At 23.6% G+C, this 13,132-nt stretch overlaps 1 protein-coding gene across 4 annotated transcripts in view; it reads right to left on the bottom strand.

The window, feature by feature from the left end:
• The window catches only part of LOC111629527, a 188,529-nt gene that overhangs the window by 70,282 nt on the left and 105,115 nt on the right, over positions 1–13,132 (bottom strand). For 3 of the 4 annotated variants that reach the window (XM_023373448.1, XM_023373447.1, XM_023373445.1), the window contains one exon: positions 12,631–12,780. In XM_023373448.1, the coding sequence (XP_023229216.1) occupies positions 12,631–12,780 (150 nt within the window). Of the gene's footprint in view, positions 1–12,630; positions 12,816–13,132 lie in introns of all 4 variants that reach the window. The other variant, XM_023373446.1, reaches the window with a different exon arrangement.

Below are 13,132 nucleotides of genomic sequence, written 5' to 3'. Positions count from 1 at the left end.
ATCAGAAAGAAAAATAACTTTAAGAGATAATACATAAAGGAAACTGAATTGAGGGGAAGAAAAAGGAAAATAGAAAGTGTTTATTGCAGGAAATTAATACAATCGTTATATTATTTTTATTTCAAAATATAAAATTAAAGGAATCGACTAAAGTAGCTTTGCAGAGAAGGAAGATTCTAAGAATAGCAATTAAAAAACAAAATTCGTATGCTGATGAAATTCAAATTAATAAATGTTGTTAAAAACAAATAAGTAATAATACGTATTTTGAATTTAAGATGTGCTGCCACTTCTCAGGAGAAAATATTGAATGATAAGTAGAAGTAAATATAGTTTAAAAGGATTTATTAAAAAGTCAAGAGGTTAATAATGTATTTAAATTAAACAATATTTTCTGTTAATTATACTTTAAATTTTCATTACGTACAAACATTTGAAGAATGGCAAAGAATATCTCGAATTTAAGACGCATTTCCTCTTTTTAAATGAATTTTAAGGTAAAGCTACATTTACTTCTAATTATTATTCGAAGGATTTATTAAAGAGTTAAAGGTTAATTGTATTTTATTTTAAGAGAATATACTGTATTATTTGAATTTCCATTACATAGAATAAGAGAGAGTGTGACAGAATGAGAATAAGGATAACAAATATCTCAAAATTAAGACACAACTTCACATTTTAAAAGAGATTTTCAGAAAAAAATATTTAANAATTTATCATTTTATAAGTAAAATGATAAGATAAATTTATTTCCAAATTTATTTATCTTTATAAGTTATACTTTATATGTATATATTATTATAATGATATATACTAAATTTAGTTTATATATAATTTTCTTTTTTATAAATGATCTTTCTCCGACTGTTTTACTTTCAGAGTAAATGCACTTCCTCCCTTTTTAATAAATCAAATTAATTTCAGTCTGTTTAAAGTCAATATTTTATCTAAAAACAGTAAATAGTTAAGTCATTCTGTATAAGAAACGAAATTATTTATTTATTTTTTTCCTATCAAAATAAATTTTTATAAAATCTGAACATGATCATAGCAAATTTAATATAAACATAAAATTATTACTTTAACTTAATAAGTTTTCTCTAGTAGAAAAATATTAAAACATTCTTAAAGATTATTATGTTTTTAATGTTAAGAAGAAAAGAAAAAAATCATTTTAATACTAAACTTACAAGAAATAATTGCATTTTCTAGTGCAATCATTTTTATTTTTCTCTTCTTAGTAATGTCAAATAAAGAAAATAATCATTGAACATTATTCTGTTAAGCTATTATACGTTTATAAATATCATTACTTGTTAGCGTGATGTATCTAATTCTTATCATAAATAATAATCTTTAACATGTGGCGACCTAATATTTGCCAAGTCACAACATATGTAATTCATTGAGAAGTTAAAATTTAAATTTTTTTACAATATTTTTCGTGTCGCTAATGTTTAAACAGCTTCTGATAGTATGACGTTATGCATTAGTAAATATATGATTCCTCCTGTAGTTATTTTTTATATAAATAGTTGAAAAAGTTAGATAATTAAATAGACCTACTTATGATCAGATTGGGATATAATATTTCAGATAAATATATTGTTTACAATTTCTCTTACATGAAATATTTCTAAGAATAATTATAATATATTATAGTAGAATTTATCAATAATAAATAACCAAGATTTAAAAAAATATATATATGTTGCGGAAACAGCAATTTCCTGTTACATTTTGAAAATTGATAAATAATATAATTTCTATAATATTGAGAAATGAAAAGTCTAGATTGAGCACAACTCTTATTCAGTGTAATTTCTTTATGACTAACAAACATGGTCAGTTGTAAATATATAATTAGTTATATTTTTAAAAATGAAAAGAATTTCTCTTTGGTTTATTCGTATCATTATAAACACAGAAAAATACAAGACATAAAAATAAATAAATTTAGATTAAAATAAAGGCGATTATCTGTTTTCTATGTCTATTTTTAGTGTTATTTTCACGTAATCTGTAAGTAAATAGCTTAAAAACAAGTGTCAATGCTTCGAATATAACATAGATTAAATAATTTTAAAAAGTCATAATATTTATTTAAACTTTATCCTATTTTTTCCTCTTTATTGTTAGTTATAGTTCATTATAACAATAAATAATTCTCCAGAAATGTGACTTCTTTTTGATTGTTATTTACTGGTATAATTAGAACAATTCGTAGAAATAATATTATCTATTTCTTGTATTGTCCTCTCTCGAGAATTGCGTGATTTAGTCAATATATATAGGAAAAAAGGGAGTGCCATGTTAAATGGCTATTGATATCGATTTAAAAAAGGCTTATGTGTTTATTATTATTATTTTTTGTATTAAATATTAGTAATTTCAGATACAAAACTAGGAATTTAAAAAAATTAGTCAGAAAATTTTTTCTAAATAAATCACTAATAATAATAAAGTTAATGAAACGAAGTAGCATATAATTTTAATGGAAATAAAAATTTATCATTTGCAGTAAAACTCATACAGTATAAAACTCATTAATAATGATAAATTTTTATTGTATCATTAATATCATTTATTAACATTTTTCATTATTTCTCAAGAATATTAAATATAATTATAATTGCTAGCTACATCGCATGGAAATACACAAAATAAATAATCTAAAATTAAATGTCTGACATTATAGTCTTTAATATTATTTTTTTTAAAAAATGAAATATAAAATAACATTTAAATTTAAAAATTTATGTATTAATAAAGTTTTTTTAAAATTTTATTAATATATTTTTTACATATATAAAAATATAAAACAACAACAATAACCGTTTTACTACATTTAAAAATGACTATAGTGAAGAAACTTGATCGTAATCTGAACTAAACAGCATAAAATAAATAAATTTTCAAGTGCACTAAATAACTTCGATCTATGTCAAGGACACATTTAACCATGACGGATAAGAATAAAATCAAGTCAAACGACTTTGAATGTTTATGAGAGCTTAAACATTAAAATCTCACTATCTATAAGTAGAAAGCACTTGTAAAAAAAATTAAAGTTTAATAAAGTTTAAAAAATTATAATTTAATTTTTAAATTTTATTAAAGTTTTCTTTATTATTTCGTAATATTTAATCAAGAAAACGTCATGCATTGGTAATTACGATCTAGTGAAACTATAATTTTTTATATGGCATTAGTTTAAAAAATTAATTTTGAGAATAAAGAGCTCAAATTTATATCTCCATCTAGCTTATAAAACTGACGTTTGTGAATATATATACCTTGTATATACTGTACATGTTTTTTTTTAATGTAAAATGATTCATCATACTATTTAACTATTCATTATGTCTACTTTTGATGCGCGTGTAAATGTAATAAGAGATTCATCGAATCAACATTCGTTATGTATGATCTCTACAATAAGTTATTCAATAATTTACTATAAGTAACTTTAACAATAAACCATATACTATGAAGGGAATTAAAATAAATTAACTCTGTCTTTTTCTTCCTTAAAAAACCCTTTACATTATTTTCTTTTAAGATGCCAATTCACGTGTGATGAATAACATGAAGCGTGATTTAAAAAAAAAAAAAAAAAAATGAATGCAAAAATATATATTACATAAAAATTAAGAATATCGTTTATATAAAATCTACAGCAGCAAAATGTTTAATAAGATTTAAGCCTATTTTATTCATTTATAATGTTTTAATATTACTATCATCATTTTAATAATTGTACTTATTTAATTCGCTTCATTTAAATTTTAATTTAATTATTCTGGTGTATATGAACAGTATCGTATTGAAATAAACCATATGGCCTATTTGGAATTAAGAAATTGACTTAAATTACTGTCTAGAATTTAATATAATCATTGTATTAAGTTAAGTACTTAAAAAAATTAAAAACTGCAAAAAAGAATAATAAACAAGCTTCGAAATAATACTAAAAATATTAATGCACTGCCATTTGTAAATTTTTATTAATTTTACAAATGGATAAAAATTTCTTGAAATTTTTCAGTTATTAAATTGTTACTTTTATTTATTTAAATCTGTAATGCTTTATATAAATTACTTAAAAACAATGAAAGAACGTATTATCGAATCATAACTATATATCAGCGCTATAAACTTATATATATTATAAAATCGAATCATTTATATAATCTTAATTGATTATGTTATTTTAAAAAAACCGCTTTATAGTTATGACGTTGATGATACCAAGTATAACCGCTAATATAGACGAGCAGCGATATAATGACAATGAGCATCAACGACAGGCTCAACCAATCATCTCGGTCCACTTTCAAGGTTAAAAAAACTATAGATGTAGCACTCGTTGACGCTAACAATCGTCATAATTTTGCTGTCCGTTTGCACCGGTTTTTTTAACTCAATGCATAATATTCACAAAAAAATTCTTTTCCGTTCTTTTGCATTTTCTTTTATCCTGTAACATTTTAAATCCTAGAGTATTAATTTTCAAGTTTTTCATCGATTCGATGGATTAAATGGATAAATTTTACCAAAATTTTCAGTGAACTTTTAGGATGTACGATCAGAAATGTGCATGCAATAACCTGAAGAAACTTTATCAATACTCTTAGATGGTAAAGTCTGATGAAAAACAGAAAAGAATTGCTGATTTTAGCTTTTACAAAATACAGTATTGTATAATATACAGAATGTTTTAAAAATTTGATGGTTTATAAATAAAACACATTTCTCTTAAGAACGAAACCACAAAACATTTAACCATGTTTTTATGCTGGATTTCTCCAGATCCTTCAAAAAGGTTGTTCGGAACCTTTCTTCTCAATTCTGTTTGCTGGCATTCTTCCCTTTCACTCTTCTGTTTTTTCACGTTCCATTTTTATAAACTTCTCTTTTCTTCAATAACTATCAGTTATCAATATATGTAACCACAGTAAAACAAAGATATTTGGTTACTTTGCTTTTTATTAATCCACTTAACATTGTTTACATCATTATAATTTACGACCAGATAGTCAGAGCCACAAATAAAGTTCCAAGATTCAACAAAATCTAATGAAAGCATGAATGCCAATTTTTTAAAAAAAAGAGTTAATTAATTAAGTTTTATAAATCAAAATTTACTGAAACTGTTTTTAATATTATTCAAAAACTTTTATTTAATTTATATTTAAATTTTTATTCGAAAACTTTCTATAACAATTTAAGTTTAATAAAATTATTAGAATATCAAAATTACAATATATCGAATTATACATATGAAAATTTAATCTAGAAATTCAAAAAGCAATAATAATTTCTGGAATAAAATATTCTAAATCGTTATTTTTTTATAAGTGTATTATGTGAATAATTTTATTAGTTCAATTTAATAATTTTCTATACCAAGATTCCAAGACAGTTCTATTCAGATGTCAACTAAGCTTTGTCCATGATGTTTTTGGAGATTAATTTTATAAAAAAATATAAAATCTGATAAAAAATTGCAATTTTAAAATAAATAGTATTCGTTTAATATGAATTTTAAAGTAGATTCTTATGTGGATGTCGTGAAATTAAGGAAAAACTTTTGATATAAAATTACTTAATGAGAAAGAACATGGTTCCAAATGGATCTCATACAATTACCGATAATTCTTATACCAAGTAATAAAATGCTTCTATTCGGTAATAAAATAAGGTATGTAAATTATATTTTATATTTGATCCAATTTTATATCTTAAACTGTTTTTAGTTAATTATTAAATTACTTTTCGACTAGTGGAAAAAATCTGATATAATTTCAAGTATTTCCACAGAAGTAAGAAAGTTTAAACTATTAACTTTTTTTTTCGCTTTCAAAATTAAATAATAAAGAATAAATAAGATAACAAAATAAAGGTAAATCGTAAATCATATTTTTACTTAAAAATAGTTTCGTTCTGTTATTGATTAAAGGATAATCGAAAGTATTGATTCTTATAAGAAAACAGATCCCAAACACGAATTATTATAGTTATTATCAAAGATGATGAAGAAGAGAACAAGAAGGGGAAAGGGAAGGATGAAGAAGAGAAAGAAAAGGAAGAGGAAGAATGTTTCTTATTAACTTTGATTGAAATGAAATATTTTATTAAACTTTAACAGTTTCAATAAATTCTAAAATGTAATGCATAATGATGATATAATACATAATATGAAAGTTTGCAATAAAATTGCAACATATAACTTATAATATATCATTTTTCTAATTGATTAAATTTTTATTTCTGTTGCTTAATTAAATAACTTTAATGATTTATTTATATATATTTATAAAATTTCATTAAACAGATTCTGAAATAAATAATCTGGAAAAATAAATTACAATTACACAAAATTACAAAAAATGAAACAGAATTGATTCGTAAATTATTTGTATTTATTGATTTAATTTTTAAAAATTCATAACTAAATTCTCTGTTAAAAATACTTTAAACATGTTTTAAATTTAAAATATTTTCGGTAGTAATAAATAAATTTAAATCTTTTAATTATTTCTAACTTATCTTTCAACACTTATTTTATATATATACCTTAGATTAAATACTGCAGTTTTATTTCTTATGAATATTAATTCTCTCTCTCTCTCCCTCTTTTTTTTATATCAATTTCTCAATTTATTTCCTCTGGATTTTATATTAAAAATATTTAATTTAAAAATTTCAACATGTTAACANAGGTACTTCGTACGAAGAACTGGACGATGAAGTGGAGCAAACTGCTTTATTTGGACTAGATATTTGTCTTTTATCTTTTTTCCAACTATGAGTGAATTTTCGAGGAAATTTGCAGACGCTTAAAGTCGGTTTCGGTTGTGAATCCCCTTTAAGTGTCTCTCCCAAAGAATTACACTTTCTTAACTGGACACCTTCCGAACCTGAAACAAATATATATAATTTTATTTTTTAAATGCGTGCTGATATGTTTGAATTTATTCAAAAATATTCTCGTTTAATTATAATTTGCAACATTTTTTTAAAATAATTTTAATCATTCTATAATAAAACTGCATCAATTTATCACTTAATATTGATCTATTGCCATCATCATTATTATAGTGAAAGCATAATATCTGTATATCCCTTAATGCTATAAGCAGCAATGTGGATTCTTTTTCTTTCTAGAATTAATTGAACTCGTTCCATTAGTTATTGAGTATATTTTTCGATTTTCTGTGATTACTCTTTAAGCGTCTTATCTAACTTCTTCCGAATCATTTAATAGCACGGCTCATAAACTAGATTGTCTGTTATTTGAAATTCTAATATACACTTTTTTAAATTACTCAAGAGGATTTTGCTTCGTTTAAGGAATTCTTTTTTTTATTATTATTATTAATTCTTCTAAACTTGTAAACTTCTTGTTGTTAGTCTAATAAAAAAGTGTTTATAAAAGTAATTTTGCTTACAAATTACTGATTTTTCTCTTAAGTCAATTAAAATCGAATATAATTTTCTTTTGTTATTATAAAATCGAAATCAAAATTTATTCTTTTCAAGTTTTTCTGAATGATTTCTTCCTTTATTTTTATTATCAAAGTTTTTTTTCCTATTTTGACTTCCTTTTTAATTTTATTTCATTGATTATTTTTTTCGAAAATCCAACGAAAGGAATTGCTAGTGTTACGTATCTAGCTTAAGAAAAGTTTTTTTTTTTTCATTTATTGTTAGAATTTTATACATTTTTCGTTGTTTATATTCGTTTCTTCTTCAGAAACATGCATACATACACATGCATTTATTGTATACACAGGATTGAGATGGGCCTGGACCATTTAAAATATGGAGACCCCACCCTTCTCCGAAAGCCATAAAAACATATGGATAAAATCGATAAAACAAATAAAAATAGATTTTTCACTATTATCAAAAGAAACTTTAATTTATATCACCCTTACATCATTCTTTTTATAAAAAGACTAATTTTGGGGCTTTTTGTGCCTGGGATCCTGCCAAATGATTCTAATGGTTCCTCTCTATCTGGACTTACATTTCAAATAATTTAGAATTTTTAAAATCTTATATTATAAATTTTATTTTATTTATTCTGCAACTACTTTATAAATGAAAATAAATAAAAAGTTAAAAATTATACATAATTTATTTAAAATGAATTTTATAAAAGAAATTTTATACTTATTAAATTCCTAACTTTTGATCTATTTTTCAATCTTTATAATTAATAATTTACTGTTTACGTTTTAATAAAATATCATTAAAAAGTCATTACTATGTAATGAGAATATATGTAGACTATTATTTTAATAAATATTTATGTTAAATAAATAAATCCATATTCTGGCAAGATATAGGCTAACATACAGGTATAACCTGGTAGCATAGTGCTCTAAGCTGTAGTTTATATGTAAATCTGTCTCTCCACATAATTATTTTATTTCAAAAAATACAAATTAAACGCCATTAATATTTATAATACAGTAAAATAAATTGAAGCTACCAATATAAAATTTTTAAATGTTTTAAATTTAATGTGTTAGAATGAAATTTTATCTTAATTAAAGTAATTTTACATATATGAATACACGACTTAGAATTATCATAAATTACGGTTACCGATATAATGAATTTAAAAGCTTAATGTTTTCGTACAGATTATTGAAGAAAAATTAAATAATTTATCGGGAAATAAATTTCCAGATTAAATAATTTATTACTGGAAAATAATTTAATCAATACACTTGTTTAAAAAATGAGAAGAAACTCCACAAAACTTGTGAGATATGCATCGAAGTGATAACGTTACGCTATGTACTGTACAGTACGGTACATACGATCGATGGATAGTCGGACAGATAGGTTACTTACGTTATCGCTTTTTCGTATAAATAGAAAATATGTAAATTCTAAAGAATTTATTTAATAATTTAAAACGATACTTAAGTTATTAAAGATAAATCATTTAAGGGATTATCAATACATTACAACTGCTCTTATTAAAAATGTCAAGTACAGTACATACTTTACACGGACGGATATATAATTATCATTTTTTCAACCAAAAAGAAAAATTATTTTATTATTTAAAAAGGAAAATTTAATATATTTCCAGCTTTTGATAAAACTTAGTTCAGCATTGTTACACTTTTTTTTTATCACCTTTTCTACCTATGGAATATTCCAGATAAAGTCTAAATTGAATTTCAATATTCTAAAGATTACAGAGAATATTTTTAGAATTATTGTATAAGGTTTTAAAAAAGGGTGGATGAAGCATACAATAGATCTAAAAATCTTCGATTTTTCTTGCATCACGACTAGATAAGTCGATAGAACAAATAGTTCTATAGAAAGACAACTTAGAGGCTATATCTCTCAAGTGATTTCCTGCATTGGGCCAATGGGAGGCACAACTTAACAAGAAGGTTCTCTACTTCCTGTTTTCTATACCAACTGCATTAAAGATCAAGTTAGTCGTTAGTTCCTAGTACTACTATTATGACTACTACTTTTCTATATCTTCTTACAGAAAGTTTATTATCAATAAAAACTTTTTTCTCCATTAAAAATATATTTCTATACATACTAGTCACAATATCAGTTTATAAAAGAAAATTTATAGCAAAGTATCGATATATTTAATAAATTTTTAAGTTTAAAACATAATTCTTAATTTACAATTTTTAAAATAATTATTTTTATACCTAGACTATATAGGACTACATATATAGGAAAGGTGTATGTATGTGTGTGTATGTATATATATGCTTGTGTACTTGTATTTATATATTTGTGTATGAATATATATATATATAATATATAGTCAACCTCGATTTAGCACCATCATTTATTCATCTGTAAATCTGGAATTAAATGGAATGTGACGCTAAACTGAAGAACCTCAAACAATAAGAGTTATAAATATATACTGTACTGTGCATTAATAAAATATATATACACATATATTTTATAAATGAGCTATTTAGGATAAATAGTTCATTAATAAAATTCACAGTATCAGATGACCTGTTTAGGAATTCGTTATATCGAGATTTGAATGTGTATATAAGTATAGGCTATATAGTATGTACTGTACTGTACATACATACACAGGTATACGTGTGCATGTACAGTACATAGATGTTCGTGTCTACGTGTAGATGTATGTATAAGAACATACACAGAATTGCAAATTTATTAATATCTACTAAAATAATGTATTTACATTATTTTACATTCAATTTTAAAGCGAAACTTACAAAGTTTTCATGAATTATTTTAAAAATTAATGACATTTTAGAAGGATCTTGTCGTAAACAAAATAACAATTTATTATATGTTATTAAGATAATAAATTTAAAGAATTATTATGAAATAACCATAAACAAATAAATAATATATTACTTCAAATACGTTAGATTCTTGTTAAATATTAATTCCTTCTTTCTTATTAAAGATTTCAAAATACAAGCTTAAACTGAAAGCTTTATGTACAGTACAGTACTTTGAAATGAAAATAAATATTTCATTTTATAAAGTAAAAAAAATCCTGTTTTTATTTTTAAAAGCTTTATGCTTTAAAATAAAATTACGAAATAACTATTTTCTATTTTTAAACGCATTCTCATAAAGTTATATCTAGAATATATAAGTATTGTAGCTCTTGAATAAAGTTATAAGTGCATAGAAAAATTTTAAATAATGAAAAATACAAACAAAAATATTACATCTGCAAAGCTAAATAGAATAAAAGTATAAAAATAAGGATAGAATATAAGAAGATAAGTTGTAATGCGGAAGAAAAGAGGAATTTTAAAGAAATAATTCACAAAGTAAATAATGGAGAACAGGAAAACTAAACTATACAATGAAGTAGAAGAACATAAAAAAAAGAAAGAAAATAGATATAAGCTTTTTATAATTATAGTAGAGTCCCGATTATCTGGCATTCTATGTTATTCGGTCGGAAGTATTTTTTGCCTATTTTTATGCCAGACATAATACTTTTGATTGAAAACCAGTTTAGAATTGCGTGCAAGCATCCAGCAGTGATGTTCACCCCTCTATAAACATCTTACTACACGTAAAAACTTGTTTCTATAAAATCACGTATTCATCACATACTCTGCAGATGGTTAGAAATGAACAAATAAAGTTTTTGTAGAATTTTATTTCACTATTGAACTTATCTAACAATATCGTATTACATATGGTACCGTATTTTATGTTATTCTGTCCACAGCCATCCCTTTTAGACTGGATAATTGAGAATCTATTGTATTTCTATTTTCATTTTCTAAATTTCTTAGCATAAGAATAAATTTTTTAAACAAAAATTTTTATAATTTCAATTTTTCTGCAAAATATTTTCATGAAAAAATTAAATAATTTATCGGGAAATAAATTTCCAGATTAAATAATTTATTACTGGAAAATAATTTAATCAATACACTTGTTTAAAAAATGAGAAGAACCTCCACAAAACTTGTGAGATATGCATCGAAGTGATAACGTTACGCTATGTACTGTACAGTACGGTACATACGATCGATGGATAGTCGGACAGATAGGTTACTTACGTTATCGCTTTTTCGTATAAATAGAAAATATGTAAATTCTAAAGAATTTATTTAATAATTTAAAACGATACNGGTTCCTTTCTATTGCTGAAATGATAAAGATGAATAAAGAACATGCTTTAAAAAGATTAGATGTAATTAATCTTTTTTCATAAATGGAGGAAATATTCTGATTAGAAAATATACTTTGTCTTGATTATATCTCATTATACATGACAAATTACACAGCACAAAATGGTTTATCGTTGAACCTTCCAAACAGTGCAAGCTAACCTATATGTCTACTCATAAAGTGTTCAAAGAATGACTCCACCCATCGTTAAAGAGTCAAACGGCGCCAACAAGCGTCCATAACCCGAGGTAGACAACAGATAGAAGAGCTAAAATATGATTTATATGTCAACGACCTATACAAATTTATAAGAAACGAATGTTAATTAAGGCACGTATCGAATTCATATCTCAAGAGTATTTTGAAAATGAAATTAAAATTGTTATTTTAGATCAGATAAATATTCCATAAAAATTTAAGAAGAGTAATCTATACTATTGATTTTAATATTAATTTAAATGCCATTTTTACAAAAAATAATCTACAGATTTTTTATAAAAAATCGATTTAGATTTGTAACGTTGTATCTAATTAAATTTTTAAATAAATAAGTAGCACATAAACAGATATTTTATATTATAAACTAATAAATTAATTTAGACTTTTAAAATTGTAGGAGAGGAGACATATGAAGTTCAGGAAATGAAGTATATAAAGATTCGTAAAATGACATTTAATAACTTAAAAAATATATAAAAATATAAATAAATATTACTCACAGAATATCTTTTTCGTTGAATTTTTTTCTAAAAATCCTAATTCTGTAATAAAATATTATCAAGACAAGACAAAAAAGTTGTAATTGGTAGATATATTTCTGCTCAGAATCTTGCCGAAAACATTACAATTTCGATCAAAAAACTTCATTTTGAATGCCAACTTCCACTAAATTGTTTTAAAAAATAATAATAATAAAAAAATTTAAAAACTTACAATCAAAACCTCGTTCTTCTTTCTGTTTCGTTAGAGGCATTCCTAATGGTGATGCTCCACCCGAAGGGTCCAAACAAGGTACTTCGTACGAAGAACTGGACGATGAAGTGGAGCAAACTGCTTTATTTGGACTAGATATTTGTCTTTTATCTTTTTTCCAACTATGAGTGAATTTTCGAGGAAATTTGCAGACGCTTAAAGTCGGTTTCGGTGATTTAGAATTACGTACAAATATAAACTACGACCATTCTTAGTTATCTCTCTCTCTCTCGATTATTAATTTTCTTCTGCACACTACTGATACTCTCATACAAAGCTTAGTTCAATATTTATTCAACAAGATGCGCCTACTAAAGTAAAAATCTAAGATATTCAAACATTCTAAAAAATCTATTTTTAACTTTAGCTCTAAAGCTAAAGTTAAATCTATTTTGATATACGCCATTTAAAGATTAATAAAGCTGAAGAATTATTACCAATGAATTATGCACAGTTTATAAAT

The sequence above is a fragment of the Centruroides sculpturatus genome, unplaced genomic scaffold (assembly GCF_000671375.1).
Source record: "Centruroides sculpturatus isolate CEXI.00-Female unplaced genomic scaffold, Cexi_2.0 scaffold583, whole genome shotgun sequence".
Classification (NCBI taxonomy): domain Eukaryota; kingdom Metazoa; phylum Arthropoda; class Arachnida; order Scorpiones; family Buthidae; genus Centruroides; species Centruroides sculpturatus.
This window is presented reverse-complemented; position numbering and strand designations above follow the sequence as displayed.